General features: G+C 39.9%; 1 protein-coding gene across 1 annotated transcript in view; it reads right to left on the bottom strand.

The window, feature by feature from the left end:
* The window catches only part of LOC150077356 (xylosyl- and glucuronyltransferase LARGE1-like), a 1,505,345-nt gene that overhangs the window by 441,851 nt on the left and 1,039,545 nt on the right, over positions 1-23,949 (bottom strand). The window contains exon 13 of the mRNA XM_090385866.1: positions 2,823-2,954. Within this exon, the coding sequence (XP_090241992.1) occupies positions 2,823-2,954 (132 nt within the window). The remainder of the gene's footprint in view (positions 1-2,822; positions 2,955-23,949) is intronic.

The following is a 23,949-nucleotide window of genomic DNA, read 5'->3' as shown; positions in this document are numbered from 1 at the left end:
AGAACTAGACAAACATTTGGAGTGAATAGGAAGGTTCTTTGTTTTTTTTGGCTGATTCTATATAACTTTGCTTTCTTGCATCCTATGCCACTACTAATGCTAAAGCTAAATATACTCAAAAAATTGCCGCCTCCGTAGCCAGGTGGGAAGGAGCAGCAGTGCATAGCACACATTTCTTGATTAGACCAGAGTTCGAGCCCATCACCACCAAATACGGAGGATGTGGAAAGGTCAAGGAATGACCACCGCATATCCCGGAGCAATATGGCCTTAGTTGCTAATGCTCCTAAAAACCAAATAACAACAACAGCTCAAAAAATTTCAAAAAGAAGGTCATATGATGATCCTGAAAGTTTATTTCTTGCACTCCCACAGTGACATTTTATTTCCAAAGGCTTGGTTCTGTCAGCACAGGTAAGCACTTCCACCCACATATGAAGTGGGTACAGAGAAGTTGAAGTTGAACAATCATGATGGCAGCTTACTGCTGGTTGGTCTTTGAAAAAAGAGACATCTGGAATAATGCATAAAAGAAAAGCTTAAAGATTCATTTTGGGCCAAACAGCCTAGAATAGTTCCAAGAAATCTGATGAAATCTGTACAAACATTCACTTTTGTATTAATATTCCTCTTTTTTCTTCGCTCCAGATGAGTTCTGTCCATTTTACTATAAAATATTTAAAAATAAAGAAAAACATTTCTTTATGTGATACAAAAAAAAATTATATCAGTTTTGAAATCAGCATAGCAAACTTAAGGAAGGTCAGAGGAGAAGAGGAGAAACTTCTAAAAGTTTTAATTTTGGCCTGTGTAACTGTGTAACTTGGGAATGTAGAGAATTCCTTGGTTATTCTCTACATTCCTTGGGAATGTAGAGAATAACCCCCAACCCCTACCCCCCACCCCCGCCCCTTACCCAATTATTAGACCCTAAATTTAACTCAAAATTCCAGCCACAGGACCAAAAAGAAAAATCGATCCTTAATTATTAGCCCATTTAGACCTCCAAAATCTAACTTTATGACAATGTTTTGCAAAATTGATATCGCCTTCCCCATGAATTATTAGCGAGTTGGACAAGGAGAGTTGGAAAAGAAGCTTCCTATATCAAAAAATAAAGGTAAGCCCTGTTGATTCATAATATAATAGAATATAGGAATTATCGAGCACGTAATAGCTCTCTAGTATCAAAGCTACACATAATGAAAACTTAATTATTTATTTTATTGGTTTTATTAAAAATTAAGAATGGAAAAGTTGACTACAGAACAAACTGACAATAGTAACCAATTCTCACTAGTCCGTAGAGAATGTGGAAAATATTTAACATTTTTATAGCATTCTCAGTATTTAAAAATATATGACGAATAAAAATTATGCATAAATACTTTGATATTCTCTACCTCAGAAAGGTTATCAAGTAAACATGTCGGCGCCTCCGAAGCCAGGTGGGAAGGAGCAGCAGTGTGTAGCACACGCTCCTTGATTAGACCGGGGTTCAAGCCCGTCACCACCAAATACAGAGGATGTGGAAAGGTCAGGGAATGACCACCACATATCCCGGAGCAATATGGCCTTAGTTACTAATGCTCCTAAAAACCAAATAACAACAACCATCAAGTAAACATGAATTAAAAAGGGTTTCAAATAAATTGGGATGCATTACAGAAATTCTGTCAGATGTTCAAAACGTTAGCTGCCAGCATACATGCATACAGGAACAGCACTGTTCTCTCGACAGTTCAGCATACAGTGGTGTATGTGTGGTGTAATTTTGGCAGCTTCTTGTTGTATCATCGCCTGCAAATCCTGAAGTGTTTGTGGTTTATGTGTGTATGCTTTATCTTTCGGGAATCCCCATTAAATTTAGGAAAGTGAGGTATGGTGACTTGGTGTGGATATTCAAAAGCATTCGCTTGTGACCTATCTGTTGTTTCGGATATTCACATTCCAAATAGACATGGACATCACAGTGAAAATATGGCGGGTACAAAATCCTGTTGAAGGATTTTGTATCCGCATTTTGTACTCGGGTATGTACCTACCATATGGATTCTGTCCAATGTATCCAAGAACATGTTTCTTATGCTGGAATCTGCATTATTTTTATTAACAATTCAAGACAACTCTGTCCAGTGACAGTATCACTGACACACACATACTGATCCCTGGCAGAGTAACATTTTTCAGTTGAACGAGGTGAAGATTGTCATTGGCCCAGTAAATCCAGTTATAAGTTGTGACATTCCCATAAATGTTAAACCTCTAATATTTTCATACTTCTAGTACCATTTTAGAATGCACTTTCCTTCTTTATATATTAGTTGATTATTCAAAGGGGCTCCAGTTAATCTGTAACATAACAAAAAATTAATAAAAACTTAATTGTAAAATTTATATATATTATAAATAACTTTTTATTCAACTGGTCATTCTGTCAACAATTATTGCCATGCAGAATTCCCATGGACCATAATAACTTTTTTTGTAAATAATAAGAAATCTATACATTTTACATGAAATTTTGGGTTTCACATAAAGTCTTAATCTAAACTTTCTAATGTGGATCAAATTTGAATTTCGCCAATGAATTTAATTAATGATCTCCAAAAGCAGATTTTGTTAAAATCCCTACAATACAAACCAAGTGGCATAAATATTTGCTTGCAAATGAACATGGCAAAGCTCACCACACTGCTGCAAAACATATCAAAGACAAGAAGAAGTAGGGAAAACGAAATTTAAGCAATTCAATAACGAGTATTTTTATAGTCCACTATGGCTCATCTACTTAAAATGACAGCAGCATAAAACTGACTTACCTGGTCGGCTAAAGATGTCGAAAGCATACTCAGTAATTCTTTTTCTGCTATTAATCTCCACATTTGCATCCATGAATGCTCTCTGAGCCTATGAAGATGTAGTAAAATAACTCCAGTATTGAAACCACGACCCTATTAGAGATAAAAGAAAATAAGAAAGAAAAAAAAAAAGCCCCAAAGTAATAGATACGAGGGGTGGCAATAAAGTTCCTAGAACAGTGAAATAAAAGGAACACAAATGAAGGTGCTCAAAAATGGTTTATTTTTATTCAAAGTAATCACCACCTGACTAAATGCACTTCTTACCCATTCTATGTTTCTGAAAAGGGTCAGCAAAGGCGACCGACGGATGATGTTCAGTTCAGTATTTATTGTTTTTCTTTATATCCTCAATATCCTGAAATCTCTTACCTTTAATGGAAGTTTTCACCTTGGGAAAGAGGAAGAAGTCCATTAGTCCTAGATCGGGAGAGTAGGGTGGATGGCTGATCTCTACAAGTCCATATTTCATCAAAAATGTCTTCACAACAAGTGCAGAATAGGCAGGGCATTGTTGAAGAACCAGCTGCCTTTCTCTTTAAATTGCAACCTCGTGCAGAAAATGGGCTTCAATAGTCTTTGAAGCACACAGGCACACATGTAGAATGCAGCATTTACTTTCTTCCCCTTCAAGTAAATCAAATTTCAACAAATAAGGAGTGAATCACAGCTGATCATGTTTGATGAAAAACATGATCACCATTGTCTTCATCCTGGTTTGATTTGATTTGAGCTTTATTGGTGCATCAGCAACTAGGGCTATAATATGCACCAAATCCACATCTCGTAAAAGATGACATATATATTACCCCAGGGGCTCACATCTGGTGAGTATGGGCTTGGCACACCCAGGGTCCTGAGCTGGATATCATCATTCTTTTCTTTCTTGGTGATTCCCTTCTACTTCTGACTCTCTCTCTCTCTCTCTCTCTCTCTCTCTCTCTCTCTCTCTCTCTCTCTCTCTCTCTCTCTCTCTCTCTCTTTCTCAGGATAATTCAGAAATTTTTTTTGGCTGGTGCAGCAAAAGCCTCAGGCTTCCTTGCACCATATGGCTAATAATAAGAAATAGCAGTAAAAATTTCAGTGACCTAACCAATTTTTACTGTTATTTGTTATCTAACTAATTTTACATTTTACTGTTATTTGTAATCTAACTAATTAGGTCACTATGTCAAAATGTATAAGAAATATAAATATGTAAAAAGGTATAAAGTTACATTTATATACAAGAGAAAAGGTTTATTAATTTTAAAAATCTAAAAACAGTTGAGATTTTTAGAGTTTGTGATTTTTAAGAACATTTTATAGCGAGTGTCCATGTTATAGACACACTTGTGTCTATAACATGGACACTCGCATAAAATATGACGTATGTTTAAAATTGCATCACATTCCTCACACGTAGGAGTCATCTGCCCTCGGCAAGAATGCATATGTAAGATGACTATATCCTATGTGGAGGCAAGTAAAAACAACTTCCTCCCAGCAGTTCCTGCACAGACTAGACTGCCAGTGTTGGATTACAGGCTTCATCCGATACAGCTTCTTCGTGAACTATCTATGACACGATTGTTGCAATTGCAAACGTAATGTAGAGCACATTAGCATTAGTAGAGGCATATGATGCAAGAAAGCAAGCTTACGCAGCATCAGCCAAAAAAAAAAAAAAAAAAACCCTTCCACTTCACCCCTCTGCTCATTCGAAATACCTGTCCAGCTAAAACTTAAATTTATTTAGGCTATCAACTTCCACAACAAGGGATGGAAGTCTGTTCCACCAACCAACTACCTTGCTTGTTTTCTCTGTTCCACCAACTGTTCCACCAACCAACTACCTTGCTTTATTATTTGTTTGTAGTCTGTATAAGGGACTAACATGCCAGACTAACATCTGGCCACAGCATCTGCTGGTTCATTATCTACAATCCCAATGTGGCTTTGCATCGTTTTTTGTTGTTGTTATTTGGTTGTTAGAAGCATTAGCAACCAAGGCCATATTGCTCCAGGGATATGCAGTGGCCATTCCCTCACCTTTCCGCATCCTCCGTATTTGGTGGCTCACGGGCTCGAACCCTGGTCTAATCAAGAAGCATGTGCTACGCACTACTGCTCCTACCCACCTGGCTACAGAGGAGCCAGCTTGGCATCCTGTGGGAACGAATGTTGAATGAACACTCTCTGAAAGAGAATGTAACTTCTGCTTGATCCAGGACAGGAATGGATGAAGATCGTACTTCATTCCTGATACAGCCTATAGTATACCTAAAGAGTCAGTATACACCACACACCTTTAGAAATTGTTTTAATATGGTCCAAGGCTAGCTCTGTAGCATACAACTTAGCTGTAGCTGCATTCATGGGGAATATTACCAGATATAGTGTTATCCAGGAATATAGCAGCAGATCCAACTGATGACTCTTAGAGCCATCAGTGAAGACATGCAAGAAGTAGGCAGAAGTTTGGGCGATGGCCTTAGCCCAATTTTTAATAGATAAGTGGTATGCTGGTATGTGTGCATGCCAGGCTGGATAGCTCCCTTGTCTACTGTGATTTTAAGATTCCTGAGCAGCTCTTGGACATGGATACCAATACGATGGTTAACAGTCTGAGAGGTGTTATAGAGAGTTTTGCATAGCAGCTCAAAAATGGTAGCCATCATAGTACAGTAATACCCCGAAGTTATGCGATAGGTGGTTCCGACGAAAATCGCGTAAGTCGAATTCGCGTAAGTCGGGGTACAACTTTGCATATAAATACATATAAATTTTGCTTAATTCGGACCAAGGACTAACAAAAACACTAGTTTAGAAGAAAAATATTAATAAAATTGCAGTTCTTTATACATATTAATACAAAATATGTATTAAAAAAACAAATGACTTACGTAAAAAAGTTATTTCGATGTCGATGGCTTCATAAAATCTAACAAATTTGTCTGACGACACAGCACCTTCTTTTTTTCACGCAGAATTTCGTCGTAGCAAGCTAATAATTTTTTTATTCCTTGCTTTGTAGCTATAACGCGTTCTTCGTTGGAGTCTGTTTTCTAAAATATTTAAGCCCTTTACAATTGAGCCCTTTTCAATTTTCAACCTGTCAAGTTTGTAATTGTCATGTGCTTTTCGCCGTTGCTTCATTTAGGCCTGTAGCACTTGCAATATCACATGGTCTTTCATTTCGCTCAAAGCGTTTCACAATTTCATATTTTTTCTCTATCGACAGAGGCAGACTGGCCATAAGCCTTACCGGGGAAACCCCGGTGGGCCAGTGTGATTTTGGCCATAAACCATAGTATGAGGCCACTATAAATTTTCCCGGGGTAAGAATTTTTGATCCAGTCCGCCTCTGTTTATCGATAATTGCTTTTCTTTTTCTCTCTGAATCTGCAGTGTCTTCACCAGGACGCTTCCTTTTCACACCTTTTAAGTATTTTACTCATTTTTAGGGAATAAAGCACAATTACAAAACGAGGAGGCACGCTTGATACGCATAAACAAAGCTGTGCACATGTAGCAACTGAATAAACAACACCATAAAGGCAGAGATACGCTATTAACATCTCACATTTCTAGGGGTTACTACCATAAAACAATAAAAATCCAGTTGCGTTTCTGCTAGTGAAATCTGTTATAAACTGGTAGTAAACTCGATCTAATTGCATTTGCGATTATACTGGAATTGTGTTGGTTTTTACGGAATATAGCTGGAATATTCCAGCTATATTTATACTGGAATATAGCTGGAATTGTGTTGGTTTTTACGTTATTATGGTGAAATGTGTTTCCCCTTCACTGATATAAAAGCAGCAAAGTTGAATTTTGTTCATCTTTCGCTCTCATTCTCCGCCGTCGCACCGTATATCGATAACATATGAAAAACGACCTTGAAGATAGTGGGCGGCAGCGTTGCCAAACAAAAAAATCAAGAATTGCGTAACTCCGAGTTCGCGTAAGTCGGGGTATTACTGTACACTGTTTCTAGCATACACTTCGGATCCATAATCTAATTTAGATCGGACAAGTGCACGATAAAGGAAGAGTAAAGTGCAGTGGTCTGCTCCTCACTTATTGGAGGAGATGGTACATAAGAGGGTGTCTTATGTACCATCTCTTGTGCACTTCGTCTGCAGTTCACAGATATGTAGTAGAAATGTCAACGTCTTATCAAATATGAGCTCCAAGAATTTTGTCTCAGGTGCTATCGGAATAATGTTTTGTCCAAGCTTGAGTGCTGTTTCAGGGTGAAGGTTCTGTTTGCAACAAAAATGTACGCAGTCAGTCTTCTGCAGCAAGAGCCTGAAATGGTTAGTCACTGCCCAAGAGTTGATGTGGTCAGTAGCATGCTGCAATTGCCTTTCGATTACCACCATATTCCACAACTGTGAGAATATGCTAAAGCCATCTAAAAAGGAGGCACTGTTCACGGTTGAAGGAAGTTGTTCAGTAACAGAGTTAACTTTAAATAGTAATTTCTTGCTTGCACCGACCAAGTGAAAGGACTTTATTACTAAGAAAGAGAGTACACATAATAAAACATAAAATGGAAAGTGACACAAGGCACAGATATTCAAGAGATAACATATACTAAATTTAGCACAAATAACATGTCACACAGTGTTGCCCAATGTCACAGCATTACCCATTTATAATGAACAGGGCTTAGACACATTGCCCCAATGTTACCAGCACACGCAAAGAAATACATAGGATCAAGTCCAACTTCAGCAAATGTGGCTACCCTGAACAGTTACTGGGAACTACGGACATCACGCCATCACAACACCGAATACTCTTCATCCAACGCCCATCAACCTGACACTCCTGGTTTTGCAGGTGCCACCCACTTCCCATTTTAGCCTACTGGTTACACCACTGATTCTGGCTATGGTGTAGCCAGAATTGGTGGTGTATTCGGGACAGAACACACTGGAATGATGTTCCGGCACTTATTTCTAAATGTTTGTGGTAGTAGTAGTAGTAGTAGCAGTGGCAGTTGATGCAAGAAAGCAAGTGTATGAGCTTATGCAGCATCAGGCAAAAAAAATTACACCATTCCCTCCAAATGCCTGTCCAGTTCCTCCTTAAATTTATTCAACCTATCAACTTCCACAACAACAGATGGAAGTTTGTTCCAGCACCTCGCCGGAACAAACCTCGCTAGATCACCTCACCAGTGCCTAGTCTCCAGACACTGTAATTTGCAAAACTTAAGCCTTTCTTCATAAGAGCACCCCTTTGTTCCATTCACTAATCTTGCTGCCCTTCTCTGTACTCGTTCCAGCATCTCTACATCCTTCTTAAAATGAGGCCTCCAGACCTGTATACAGTACTCTAGTTGTGGTCTGACCATTGCCTTATACAAGGGAATAATCACCTCCTTATCCCTGCTAGAAAAATTCCTATATATCATCAACAATACACCATGAGCAACTCTTGCAACCCATCTGCACTGCTCAGAAAACTTCATATCTGCCTGCACAACCACCCTCAGGTCCCTTTCATTCTCTACCACTGTCAGTGTAGTACCACAGAGTTGATACATTGCTCTGGGGTTGCTGTTTCCCTGCCAACCTTCATATCGTCTGCAAACTTGAACATTAAGCTTGATATACCATCATCAATATCATTTACAAATACAGAAAACAATAATGGACCCAATACTGAACCCTGATGGACTCCACTAATAACATTACTCCACGATGAGCAGTGTCCATTGATTACCATTCTCTGTCTTCTCCCCCTCAACCACCCCTTTATCCATAGCAGCAATTAGCATTAGCATTAGTAGAGGCATTTGATGCAAGAAAGCAAGCTTATGCAGCATCAGCCAAAAAAAAATCCACTTCCACTTCACCCCTCTGTTCGTTCAAAATACCTGTCCAGCTGAGCCTTAAACTTATTTAGGCTATCAACCTCCACCACAAGGGATGGAAGTCTGTTCCACCAACCAACCACCTGCTGGCTAAAGGCAAATTTCCGCACGTCTATCCTACATCTGTCTTTCCTCAATTTGAATTTATGCCCTCTCAGGTGATTATTCTGAGCTAGAGGAAGAATCCCATCAGCATTGAGCATGCTCAAACCATTCAAGGCTTTATACGCCTCTATCAGATCACCTCGCTGGTGCCTAGTCTCCACACACTGTAATTTGCAAAACTTAAGCCTTTCTTCGTAAGAGCACCCCTTTGTTCCATTCACTAATCTTGTTGCCCTTCTCTGTACTCGTTCCAGCAGCTCTACATCCTTCTTGAAATGAGGCCTCCAGACCTGTATACAGTATATTAAGTGTGGCCTGACCATTGCCTTATACAAGGGAATAATCACCTCCTTATCCCTGCTGGAAAAATTCCTGTATATCATTGACAATACTCCATGAGCTACTCTTGCAGCACATCTGCACTGCTCAGAGAACTTCATATCTGCCTGCACAACCACACCCAAGTCCCTTTCATTCTCTACCACTGTCAGTGTAGTACCACAGAGTTGATACGTTGCTCTGGGGTTGCTGTTTCCCATGTGTAGTACTTTACATTTGTCAATTTTAAACTTCATTTGCCACCTCTCAGCCCATCTGCTCAACCTTTCCTGTTGCAGCAGCATAGTGTCAGTAGTGTCCTTGACAACCCTGGCAACCTTTGTATCGTCTGTAAACTTGGACATTAAGCTTGATATACCATCATCAATATCATTTATAAATACAGAAAACAATAATGGACCCAACACTGAGCCCTGAGGGACTCCACTAATAACATTAGTCCACGATAGTAGTAGTAGTAGTAGTGGCACGTGATGCAAGAAAGCAAGTGTAGGAGCTTATGCAGCATCAGCCAAAAAAAAAAAATCACACCATTCCCTACAAATGCCTGTCCAGTTCCTTTCGATGAGCAGTGTCCATTGATCACCACTCTCTGTCTTCTCCCCCTCAACCACCCCTTTATCCATAGCAGCAATTTGCCTCCAATGTCACACTGCTCCAATTTCTGTCGCAGTCTTCCATGTGCAACAGTATCAAAAGCCTTTCTAAGATCCAAGTATATAATATCAAAGCTATTCCCTGCATCCAGTTCTTTTGTGACTGCATCATAGTATCCAATCAAATTGGTCAGGCAAGACTTCCCCTTAATAAAACCATGCTGTGTCCGAGCTATAACTGAAGTCTTGTCTAAATGATCCTGCAGTTCCTCCATTAATTTTCTTGGAACAGAAATTAAGCTCACAGGTCTATAATTACTTGTGTCAGCCTTTGATCCTCCTTTGTGAATTGGGGTCACATTTGCACATTTCCAGTCTATGGATACCTCCCCTGAGTCCAAGGAAGCTCTCATAATTATGGCTAAGGGTTTGCTTACTTCCTTTGCTGCCTCCTTTAATATAACTGGATAGATCCCATCCACCCCGGGTCCCTTTCTTGTTTTTATCTTCAACAGTTTCTCCTCCACTTTACTCCCAGTTATTTCAAGATTCTGTAGCTTCCTGCTAGAGTTGAATACACCTCTGGCATTCCCTTCGCTGAATAACTCCTCATGTGTGAATGTTGATGCAGATTATTCATTTAGTTTGTTAGCTACCTGAGCAGGATCATCAACAGTTGATCCATCAATATCAAATGGACCAATCTGATTCATCCCCTTCCTTCTAGAATTTACATAAGTAAAGAACTCTTTGCTGTTTTTCTTTGCATCCCTTGCCAAGAATTTCTCGTAATCTGCCTTCGCCTGCCTAACCTCCTTTGTAACTTTGTTGCATATCAAATTGTATCTATCATAGGCTTCTGTGTCATGTGTTAATTTGTAAGTATCCCATGCACTTTTCTTCTCTGCCATTTGCCTCATTAGTTCATCTGACATCCATTTTGGCCTAAACCTAGAACAATATTTCTTAGTTAGTATGTAAAGCCTAGTAGCTTCCAAGATAAGTTCTTTGAATGCTTCCCATTTTGAATTTGCTGTTGGTAACATCATCAGTTGGACCCACTGTATAGAATTTAAATACTGTCTCAGTCCATCTTAGTCGCCTTTACGGAAGCAATAACCCTTCCCTTTACCCCTAATGGTAGTTACCTCTTTGAGTAAATCCCACTTCAGCACACTGTGATCACTGCCATCTAGTGGTTCATTTATCTGCAGATTTTTAATGCATGAAGAATCACTGCTGATAATCAAATCAAGAGTATTTCTCCCTCTAGTTGCCTCTCGAACATGCTGATGTAGAAAACAATCATCCAATAAATCCACAAAACCCTGCTAGTGTGTGAGTGACCAGCCCCCAAATTCCAGTCAATATCTGGGAAATTAAAATCTCCCATTATAAGACTCACTGATTTACTGGCCCACTCTATTTCCCTGTACAGTTTCTTATTATACTCATCAGAGTCATTAGGCCTATAGCACACTCCTACTCTCAATTTTGATCACCCAATGCTTATGTCACACCAAACTGACTCAACACTGCACTGCCCAGCGATGTCGACTGGCTTCACTTCCTTGGTTTTTATGTGTTTCTTAACTAATAGCATAACCCCTCCCCCCTTCCTATCCTGTCTGTAGACGTTGTACTCCCCAAATTGCAGTTCTGCATCCCTTATATCTGTGTGACACCACGTCTCTGATATCCCAACAATATCTGCCTTTGATGTTTTGAGCAATACCTCAAATTCATCAAATTTATTTACTAAACTCCTAGCATTGGTGTACACGCAAGTATACCTGCACCTGTTTCTATTCTTAGCTACCCTAACACAACCCATGTGTTTACTTGTACCGCAATGGCTCCCATCAGTCTCTGAAATATCATGCATCTTGTTTTTCAGGCTTCTGCTCATTCCAATAGAAGCAGTGCAAGAATCGCTTTCACCTCTGCCAGTGGCTACTGTTAATCTATTAGTCCTTGTATTCCCCCCCCCAATCTAGCAGTTTTCCAACCCCCCTAACACTGCCTCGATAGCATCAGCAAACATTCTTGCATCCTTTCTATTTAAGTGTATCCCATCCCTGTAGAAGTAGTCTCTCCTGTTAACAAGTACAGACCAGGCTGAAAAAAATTCTACCCTGTGAGCCTTGCACAATCCTTTGAGCCTTGAACAATCCTTCCAGGGCCGAATTTATCGACAGTGCTCTCATCATATACTCCCTCCTATCGTGTCTGGGCAGAATTGCAGACACTTTCAAATTCAACCCTAATTCACAGCTTTTTTTCAACAGTGACCTGTACTTGTTAAGTAATTCCGCCGGTCTCCTACTCTTAATATCATTAGTGCCAACATGTACAACTATATCACCTTTTGTGCCGTTAAAAGATGATATCCGCTCTAAAACGTCATCAACCTTTGCCCCTGGGAGACATACCCTGGTCCTTTTCCACCTATCCTTTTTACAATGCATGTTTCCCGTTTCCCTGACAATAGAGTCACCAACAACTACTAGTTCCTTTGGGACCAGCGCATTCTGCCTTGTGGGCTGCCGTTGTGTTGCGTGATGACCAAGTGCAAGCTCAGGCATTGGTGTGGGCATCTGAGAGCTTGATGGGCCCATCACTTTTAATCCTTCGAGGGCATCCACCCTGTCCTTCAAGCTCTCATACAGGCTCATAACAATGCTGAGTTGTCGCCTGATTTCCTTACACTCCTTGCATCGCGCACACACAAAGACATCCCCCATGGCTGTATCATGTCCCGTACCCGACTGCTCCACAAATATCAAGCAAGTAGTGCATTTTAATAGGCTGTGATTCAGAGGGCAACTGCCACCCTCAGTCCTCCCCTGAGCCACAGCACTCCCATTAGCTTTGCTGCTCTGGTCAGAGTCATGATTTCGATTTAATTTCAATAAAATTTCAATTTCAGTACAATATTAAAACCCTAAACTTATATCTCAACACAGTTATAACACTGTATTTATGTTTCAGTATCGAGTGTTATCTACGAAATCTCTTTATATAACTTCCGCATCATGATAAGTATTAATTATTTATTTTTTACTAATTATTTATGTTGTTGTTTTGTTGTATTGGGGTTTTTCAGCACAAGGGCCTCTTGGGCCATATTGTGCCTGTTCATGATTTGTTTGTCACTTTGATCACAGTCTATCATACAGATTTATGTGCTTCAAATAATTAAACAGTTCCTCAAAATTTTCTTCATTGCCAAGAATATGAAATAAGGTTAAGGGTTCCTTTAAGTTGGACAGGGAGCTAAAGCTTGATTTTCTGACTGTTGAAAGTTGGGGACATTCAATGAGGATGTGTTTTATTGTTAGCTGCGACTGACAAAAGAAACACTGAGGAGGATTCTCTCCCATAAGCAAAAACAGGTGAGTTGGATGTGAATGGCCGATGCGGAGCCTTGCTAGAATCACTTCTTGTCGCCTGCTTCTCCTGGAACTAGATGTCCACAGTTGTGGCTCTTTTTTTATCTGTAGTAGTTTATTATTGGTTTGAGTTTTCCAAAGGAGAGACCATTGTTTCCTGCATGTTGTTTTAATGACAGATTTGTGATCGGTGTAGGGAACTTTTATTTGTCTGGAAGATCCAGAGTCGGGATGCTTTGCAGAAGCATCCGCATGTTCATTGCCTGAGATGCCAACATGACCAGGGATCCAGCAGAAGGTAACCTTCTGATTGACTGTTTGATAGGGAAGTAACTTAGATCGGATCTCTTTAAGAATGGGGTGAGAGGGAGAAAAAGTAGATAGAATTGCAGTGATTGCGCTTAAGGAGTCTTCCTTGATATGGTACTTGTTTATATTATCTAGAGCCAGTTTTATTGCGAATAATTCTGCAGTATAGATACTGCATTCAGTGGAAAGAGACATAGCTACTGAGAAGTTTGAAGAAACTGCTGCAGCACCTACGGCTGTATCCGTTTTGGAGCCATCAGTATAGATATGTACTTTTCCTGAGTTTTCCAAGGAATGCGATTTATGGAGCTGTTGAAAATTTGTATTAGCCAGGGATGTCTTCCCCCATCTTAAAAAGAAATTGTCACAGAGAGGTACGAATTCAGTCCAGGGAGGTTCAGGAGTACCAACGTCTTGGAAGACATTCTGAAAATTAATGTTCCAACTGATCATGAGCTCTTGAATTATTTATGTTACGTAACCCAAGTCGTTATATGTATAGTTAAAAGTACAATTTAATTGACAATTAAGTTCAACAAGATTAATTTTCTGATTAATTGATAATATTATGTACTATACTATACTATATTAAGCTTATGCTATCTATTTCGAGATATTTTGTATCGCTTAACAATGGCGGCTATTTACGAACGGTAAACACGTGGATTTGATACAATTTCCGATACTAAGTAATACCTACAAAATCTCTATCTAAGTTACTTTAATCTAAGTATCGTAAATAAGAATATAAAACTACTCTAGAAAAAAAACTACTCTAGAGATATTTTGTATCGCTTAACAATGGCGGCTATTTACGAACGGTAAACACGTGGATTTGATACAATTTCCGATACTAAGTAATACCTACAAAATCTCTATCTAAGTTACTTTAATCTAAGTATCGTAAATAAGAATATAAAACTACTCTAGAAAATAAGTTAATATGCCAATTTATGCTAATAAAATAGAAAATAAATCAGAAAAAACTTCTCTGTTCCAGGAGCGGCAAAAATGTACGTCCGCACAGGCTACTCTCCTATTTTATCCAATGCCTCCGTGTTATGTTCTTCATTTGTACTAAATTAGTATATGTCAGCTCTTGAATATCTATGCTTTGTGTCAGTTTCCATTTTATGTTTTATTGCGTGTACTCTCTCGCTTAGTTATAAAGTCCTTTCACCAGTGCAAGCAAGCAATTACTATGTATCCAACGCCTGACCTCACAGGGTTCTTCAGTCATCAGTTAACTTTGATAGCAAAAAGCAATTTGAACTGATCTTTGTGGAACTCCTTTTCTTAGGAAAATGGCTGAGAGTGGGTAGATCCTATACAACCTTGGAAAGACCGGTTTGACAGGAAGTTTTTATTAAAGATAGCAATGTGACCACTAAGACCAAAGTCATATATGTCTTTTAAAATTCTGAATCTCCAGGCTTTTTCCACGTCAAAGAAAACTGACATCTGGTGCTTGCATTTCAGAAAAGTATAACAAATAAATGTTTCCATCGAATTAAATAGTCAAGTGTTGGCCTGTTCCTTCAGAAGCCACACCACGCTATGTCCTGAAAAAGAGGTCATTAGCTTCTATATAACACATTAGCTTCTATATAACACATTGATCATTCTTTCCAGGATCTTGCACAGTGAGCTGTGGTCAAAGCAATTAGACGGTAATTTTTGGATTCTTTCCTGGTTTCGGTAAGACAACAAAAATTGCCGAATGCTACGAGACCAGAAACTCATCTTAAAGATAGATTTTGTTATAGAGACAGAGCAAGAGATATATGGATTCTGATGAAAGATTTTTAATTATCTCATAATGGATGCCATCTGGCCTGACAGCACTTGCCTTGGACAGGAAGAGTGAAGCCTTCAACTCCCACTGTGTAAAGGTCTGGTTGAAAAATCACAGCCATTTGAAGATAGTTCCAATTGCTATTTTTCTGATTTGTGTTTGAGGGCCAAAAACTCTTGGGGAGGTACGATGTTTCCAAACAAACACTTTAGCAAATTGCAGTTAGGCCTGCAGTTGTACATCCATTATGTTCCAGGATCAGTGAAGGGTGTGATGTGTATTTGGCCTTCATTTTCTGAACTTTGCCCCAGATAGATTTGGGATTGGCAGCATGTGTGAGAAAAGATGTTAGGATTGGCATCTTGTGTGAGGAAAGATGCAAATCGGATCAAAGATTACTTTTGGCTCTGACGCAACATGGTTTGGCATATGCATGTTTGAAAGCTAATAGATTATCTGTTGTGGGGCAATGACGAAATATTCCCCATGCCTTTTTTGAGACTTTCTTGCTGATGTGCATTCTCCATTCCACCACAGTTTTGGAAATCATGGAAAAAGAACTGATGTTTTTGGAATTGCAATTGTCACTGCTTGGGCAACATTGTTTATAAATGCACTTTACTGCATCATTAATTGGCTCCTTGCTCACTTTGCTGGTATCAAATGATGCCAGAGCTTTAAAGGCATTCCAGACAGCATGATCGATCTTCCACCCTGTTATCTTAGACTGGCGGCACGGTCTCACATTGCAAAGCGTGGGTATCGCAGGCAATTGATCACTGCCATAAAGGTTGTCTTCAACCTCCCATGTACAAACAGGAAGGAGAGAAGGTTTGTTATGTTATTTGGTTTTTAGGAGCATTAGCAACTAAGGCCATATTGCTCCGGGAATATGCGGTGGTCATTCCCTTGACCTTTCCGCATCCTCCGTATTTGGTGGTGACGGGTTCGAACCCCGGTCTAATCAAGAAGCGTGTACTACGCACTGCTGCTCCTTCCCACCTGGCTACGGAGGCGCCCGAAGGAGAGAAGGGGAGCATATAGAGAGATCAATTGCAGTAAATGTTTGGGTAGGCCTGTGGAAAGAGGCATTATGTCTCACATTTAGAAGGGACAGATCATTGTTTTCAAGCATACGCATGGTTATCAAACTCCTTCTATTGATGTCAACACAACCCCACAGAGTACTATGTCCATTGAAATCCCCTAATAATAGAAAAGGGGATGGCAATTGCCTAATGAGATCATCAAGTTCTGCCTGGGGAATGTCATTCCCTGCTGGCAAATAGATGGAACAAACTGTTAAGAGAAATCTTACTGTAAGACGAACTGTTACAGCCTCAAAGTTGGTGGTAGGTGGCATGGTTACCCACAAGCATGGCAACTTCTCCAAGGGCTGGTCCGTTCCCATCTCTGTCTTTCTGAATAATTGAACACTTATACAAGTAAGAGTCCTCTTTTGCTTTTAAATACTTCCCCTGTAAGCAGAAGCCAGTTGACTCGTGCTTGCATAGGAGGGCCTTGATGTCGTCACTAAATTTGAGGGAATCCACAACAATTACATTGTAAGAATTTATATGTGGCCATTATTTAGATTTATTGGGTCCCTCCAGTGGCTTCTGAATGGTTATGGGATTTGTTTTCTCAGTTCTGGAGAACGATCCAAAGTACGTTTTCTCACAATATAGAGCTCTCATCAAGCAGGACTTGATGAGAGCTCTATAAAGATGGATCAGGGTATGTCGATCAGAACCCCCATGACATGGACGATACACACCAGAGAATATTCAATTTCTTCAAGCAGATGGTTCAAAAATGGGCCACGTGCTTGAAAGTTCATTTTCCTATCTAGTATCAGGCAAGAAAATGGACAGTGTGAGCAAGAGGAATTGGCATGTTATTTAACCTTAGCTCAGGATCAGGATGAAGTCACTGTAGTTTACAGAAGTGAGTGGTGGTGGATGCAAGACTACCTATTTTGGTGGTATGTTCAGCAAGACTACCTATTGTGAAAGTTCCAGAATTCTATTCTGTCTAGAGGCAATTTGTAGCTGTCTTTCAATAGTATTCGTACTTTGTGATTGACAGGATATGGTGAGGTCATCTGTATACATGATTTTTGGAAGATCTTCCAGTATGTTGTTGACCAGAATCGTAAATAGGGTAGCATTTATTATGGATCCCAGTGGGACACCCTCTTCTTGAATGTGAGATGCTGAATGAAATGTTTTCATATCAGACTTGAAAGGTGAGTAACTTTAAAAAGTTCTGAATTATTTAAGGGAGGTACTAACTGATGAATAGCTTTAATAATACCATGACACTAAGTGGTGTCAAATGCTTTCTGAATAACTAGGTTGGTCATCACTAGACTCTCACGAGGAAGGCATTACATATGTTGGATTCAATTCTGACAAGTAAATCTAGAGTAGACCTGTTTTTGTGGAAGCTGTATTAGCATTAGTTGAGGCATTTGATGCAAGAAAGCAAGCTTACAGAGCATCAAACAAAAAAAAAAACCCTTCCCATTTCACCAATCCAGTCACTCCAAATGTTTGTCTAGTTCAGCCATAAATTTTTTCAAGCCATCAACTTCCACAACAACAGATAGAAGTCTGTTCCAAAAATCAACTACCCGCTGGCTAAAAGCAAACTTCTGCACATCTATTCTATAACTGTCTTTCCTCAATTTCAATCTATGCCCCATCAGGTTCTTAATCTCAGCAAGTGGAAGCATCCCATCAGCATTGAGCCTGCACAAACCATTCAAGGCCTTGTACACCTCAATCAGATCACCTTGCAAGTGCCTAGTCTCCAGATGCTGCAACTGGCAGAATTTACGGCTCTCCTGGTATGAGAACCCCTTTGTTCCTCTCACCAATCTTGTTGCTCTTCTCTGTACCCATTCTAGCAACTCTACATCCTTTCTAAAATGGGTCTTCCAGACCTGTACGCAGCACTCAAGGTATAATCACCTCCTTGTATTATACTTGTTATCAGAAAGAAGGTTTTGGGAGTCTAGTGGGAGTCTAGAATCCAGGGGAGCCTACTATGCACCATTCAACTAAGCAAACCCTTAGCCATAATTATGAGAGCATCCTTGGACTCAGGGGAGGTTCCCACAGACTGGAGATGTGCAAATGGATTCCCAATTCTCAAAAAGGGGGATCGAAGGGTGACACGAGTAATTACAGACCAGTTAGTTTAACTTCTGTTCCAGGTAATGGAGTCACTGGTTAAAGATGCATTGCAGATTCATCTAGACAAGACTGCAGCAATAATTCAGACACAGCATGGGTTTGTTAAGGGAAAGTCTTGTCTGACAAATCTGATTGGTTATTATGATGTGGTTACAAAACTAACTGGATGCAAAAATTAATTTTGATATCATATATTTGGATTTCAGGAAAGCTTTTGACAATGTTGCGCATGGAAGACTATTGTACAAATTGGAGCAGAATGGCATTAAGGGTAATTTGCTACAATAGATAAAAGGATGGTTAAGTGGGAGAAGACAGAGGGTGGTAATCAATGGGTGCTGCTCTTCGTGGACTAATGTTATTAGTGGAGTCCCACAGGGTTCGGTGTTGGGTCCACTGTTGTTTTGTATATTTATCAATGATATTGATGAAGGTATATCAGGCTTAATGTCTAAGTTTGCAGATGATACAAAGGTTAGCAGGGTTGTTATGACAGTAATGGCAGTGTGCTATTGCAACAGGATCTAGATAATTTTGGCAGATGGGCTAAGAAGTGGCAACTGAAGTTTAGGCTCAGCAGTTACAGCACAAGGAAATTAAGACCTGCCTGACCAAAAAATATCATTAGAGACTCAGAAGCCTGCTGAAAGCAAAGCTGAATGGAGGGAACACAGTTAAAGCCACAAGCACCTATGCAGTGAGAGTGCTAACATACTCCTTCAGGGTGATAGATTGGACTAAAACCAAGTTGGAGGATATCATGAGAAAGACAAGGACAATGATGACCAAGGCCGCCAACAACACCCGAAATCTGCCGGGGAGAGACTGTCAATTCGGAAGGAAAAAGAGGCCTGACAGACCTGATACGGCAACAGAAAACAGAGATAGTTAACCTCAAGGATTACTTCCAGAAACACACAGCAACACTCCACCAGGCCATAAGGAAGATAGAGAAGCACTGAATCTAAGTGAGGAATCCCCCTCCCAACCAGGAAGTACAAACGAAGATAGAAAGATGGGCAGAGAAGACACTCCATGGCAGACACTACAATGATCTCCATCAAGATCACATAGATAAAATTGCTTCCAATGCATGGCGCACGAGCGGGATGCTCTTCCCCGAGACTGAAGGATTCATGCTCACCATCCAAGACCAGATAATCAACACCAGGAACTATAGAAAATATACTGCCAAGGAGCCTGGAGTGTTTGATGACACATGTTGGCAATGCCACCTGACCTCCGAAACAATCCAACACATCACTGCAGGATGCAAGGTGATCACCCAGACACGACCAGGTAGCCAGGATAATACATCAAAAGCTAGCAAGGAAATACCAGTTGGCCGAAGAAAGTGTACCGTACTACAAGTACGAACCCCAGTCAGTACTAGAGACCCCAACCCACAAGCTGTACTGGGACCGCGCCAAAATAACGGATAGGACAATCCCGCACAACAGACCAGACATAACCCTGGTGGACAAGAAAGAAAAGACTACCTATCTGATTGACATAGCGGTACAACACTGGCAACCTGCCAAAGACCCTGCATAACAGCCTAGCAGCAATAGGTCTCCCAGCGAACATCTACAAGGAACTCCTTGTAGATGTTCGCTGTAATTGAACATCTACAAAGTAGTAATCCTGAACACCTGTAGGATAGTTTGAGAGTTTCTCGACCAACAGTAACACCAGACATAACAACCACCCTGTGTACTTGGTAACAATTTCCAACACGAGGTGGAACCCCCAATCAGGGAGAAATAATATAAGAGAGTAATAATAATACAGTAAACCCCCACTATTCGCGGGGATTACGTTCCTGAGAAATGACGCGAATACCGAAAACGCGAATACTGAGTTATGGCTCCCATAGTAATAAAGGGGTTCCGTTCCAAAGTACGAAATATATTAGAAAAACTGGTCTAAAATTTTGTCTATGTGTGTATTATATGTACCTTCATAATATGACTATGTACATAGACAGTACATAGTGAAATGCAAGCATATGCCATCGAAATGAAACTAAGAAACAATTTAATATTAAATGTAATATTTATTAGAAATTTCAAACAAATTTTTCGAACTAGCGCCTTTGCTAGCTAAAAAACTTATCCAGCCAGTGCTATCGACAGTTTCGTTAAAGTGGTGATAAAGAAGTTTTGCCTTTTCATGAATGATGAGTGAACTTAACGGAATTTTATTTTGAGTTCGGTCTTCTATCCACAGATTTAAAGCTTTTTCCATTTTTTCTAATATAACATACGAGTTACAGACCAAATTTTTGAAGCACTTAGCACGGACACTACGGCGGATTTTTTCTTCCGATTTCTTGATTGATTTCTTGATACCGTTGACTCATTGAATTTATAATGTTTTGCCAATGACGAGACACTTTCACCATTAGAAATTTTATCAGATAACTCAATTTTATTCGCTAATGTCATCACCTTCTTTGATCTTTTCACATTTCCCTTGTTATTCATAGCCACATTTTTGTACGGGTTAGAAAGAACTTGTCCACAATAAAGTCACTTTCTTTCAATAACACACTCGAAAAAGTCTGTTTTACACTTCTAAACAGTTGATTAATCACTTTTGTAAGCATATCAATTTATAAATTGATAAATTTATTCAATTTATAAGCATATAAATTAAAAGCAAACGACGAAACCTTCCATGACAAGCGCATAACACATACTGAACAAGGATTAGCAAGAAACATCCATGCTCGCGATTTTGCTACCCCTCTCCCCCACCCACTGAGAGCTGTTTTGACCGGGAAAGATAATTTTAGCCACGCCCTTGTTTTTTTTTATGGCGGAAAATGTTCATGGCGCTTTAAAATTCACATTTTTTTATATTCACAGTTTTTCATTTTATATTAAATCAGCGACTGCGAATATGCGAAACCACGAATACAGATACCACGAATAGCGGGGGTTTACTGTAATAGTAATAAAAATAATTAAATGCAATAATAAGTAAACATCGTGTAAGTTGCTAAAAGGGAACCACCTACCCAAAAGTCGGAGTGGCGGCTAAGGCAGATTGTGGCACCGTCTGGTGTCACTTCTGAGAACTACCACTGGACATAAGCCGAAGCTAAACAGGTCCACCTCCTAAGTGGATGATGTCGCAAAGAAATATTAATCGTACTGCATCAAGTGTGGCACGGGATAAAGCCACTCATGTTCAGGCCTTAGGCACAGACAGGGTCAGTTAAAAAAATCAGAGGTCTCCCGAGGAAGCCAGGGGAGCAAATGGCACTGTTCCCAGTATGGCTACCACAAGAGAAAGGGAAGACCATCCAGTCCCACCAATTGGAAGTACTTCCTGCACAACTGCACTAGTGACCACCCAGGAAGGGAGAAAAGGCCAACACATGAAGTAGAGCATTGAAATAGTAGTATTAGTGGCATGTGATGCAAGAACGCAAGTGTATGAGCTTATGCAGCATCAGCCAAAAAAAAAAAAAAAAAAAAAAAAACACACCATTCCCTCCAAATGCCTATCCAGTTCCTCCTTAAATTTATTTAACCTGATACACCTTCATCAATATCACAACTTCCACAACGACAGATGGAAGTTTGTTGAAGCAATTAACCACCCGCTGGCTAAAGGCAAATTTCCGCATATCTATTCTAGATCTGTCTTTTCGTAATTTGAATTTATGTCCCCTTAGGTTCGTAATCTGAACAAGTGGAAGGATCCCATCAGAATTCAGCATGCTCAACCCATTCAAGGCCTTATACACCTCAATCAGATCACCGCGCAGGTGCCTAGTCTCCAGCCACAGCAATTTGCAGAACTTAAGCCTCTCTTGGTAAGTGGATCCCTTCATTCCCCTCACCAATCTTGTTGCCCTTCTCTGTACATGCTCAAGCAAATCTACATCCTTCCTAAAATGAGGCCTCCAGACTTGTACGCAGTACTCAAAGAGTGGCCTGACCATTGCCTTATACAGAGGTACAATCACCTCCTTTTCCCTGCTAGCGAAATTCCTATATATCATTGACAAAACCCCATAACCCGCCCTGGCAGCCTGTCTGCATTGCTTAGAAAACTTCATATCTGACTGCACAATTACTCCCGGGTCTTTTTCATTTTCTACCACCTTAAGTGTAGTACCACACAGTTGTTATGTTTCTCTGCGGTTACTTCTATCCATAAGCAGTACTTTGCATTTGTCAATGTTAAACTTCAGTTGCCAATTCTTAGCCTATCTGCCCACATTATCTAGATCCTGTTGCAGTAGCCCACTGCCATTACTGTCATTAACAACCTTGCCAACTTTTGTATCATCTGCAAACTTCGACACTAAGCCTGATATACCTTCATCAATATCATTGATAAATATACAAAACAACAGTTGACCCAACACCGAACCCTGTGGGACTCCACTAATAACATTAGTCCACGAAGAGCAGCACCCATTAATTACCACCCTCTGTGTTCTCCCACTCAACCATCCTTTTATCCATTGTAGCAACTTACCCTTAATACCATTCTGCTCCAATTTGTACAATAGTCTTCCATGCGCAACAGTGTCAAAAGCTATCCTGAAATCCAAATATATGATATCAAAATTATTTTTTGCATCCAGTTCCTTTGTATCCACATCATAATATCCTATAAAATTTGTCAGACAAGACTTTCCCTTAACAAACCCATGCTGTGTCTGAATTATTGCTGCAGTCTTGTCTAGATGATCCTGCAATGCATCTTTAACCAGTGACTCCATTATTTTACCCGGAACAGAAGTTAAACTAACTGCTCTGTAATTACTCGTGTCACCCTTCGATCCCCCTTTGTGAATTGGGGATACATTTGCACATCTCCAGTCAGTGGGGACCTCCTCTGAATCCAAGGATGCTCTCATAATTATGGCTAAGGGTTTGCTTAGTTGCTTTGCTGCCTCCTTTAATATAACTGGATATATCCTATCCACCCCAGTTGCTTTTCTTATGTTTAACTTCAACAATTTCTCCTCCGCTTTGCTCTCAGTTATTACAAAATCATTAAGCACCCTGCTACAATTTGATAACCTTCTGCCATTTTCAAACCTTAATAACTCCTCATGTGTGAATGTGGATGCAAAATACTCATTGTTTGTTTGCTATCTGAGCAGGATCAACAACAGCCGAACCATCGATATCAAGTGTACCACTCAGATTCATCCCCTTCCTTTTAGAGTTCATATAAGTAAAGAAATCCTTGCTGTTTTTCTTAGCATCTTTTGACAAAGATTTCTCGTAATTTGCCTTCGCCTGCCTAACCTCCTTTGTGACCTGATTACAGACAAGCTTATATCTGCCCTAGGCTTCTCAGTCACTTGATAATTTATACGCATCCCTTGCATTTTTCTTCTCTGTCACGAGTCTCATTAGTTCATTTGATAACCATTTAGGCCTAAACTTTGGACAATATTTCTTAATAAGTATGAAACTTTTGGTAGCATCCACAATTAATTCCTTGAA

This window comes from Mastigoproctus giganteus, chromosome 12 (assembly GCF_048544385.1).
Source record: "Mastigoproctus giganteus isolate SK-2022 chromosome 12, ASM4854438v1, whole genome shotgun sequence".
NCBI classification, from domain to species: Eukaryota; Metazoa; Arthropoda; class Arachnida; order Uropygi; family Thelyphonidae; genus Mastigoproctus; species Mastigoproctus giganteus.
This window is presented reverse-complemented; position numbering and strand designations above follow the sequence as displayed.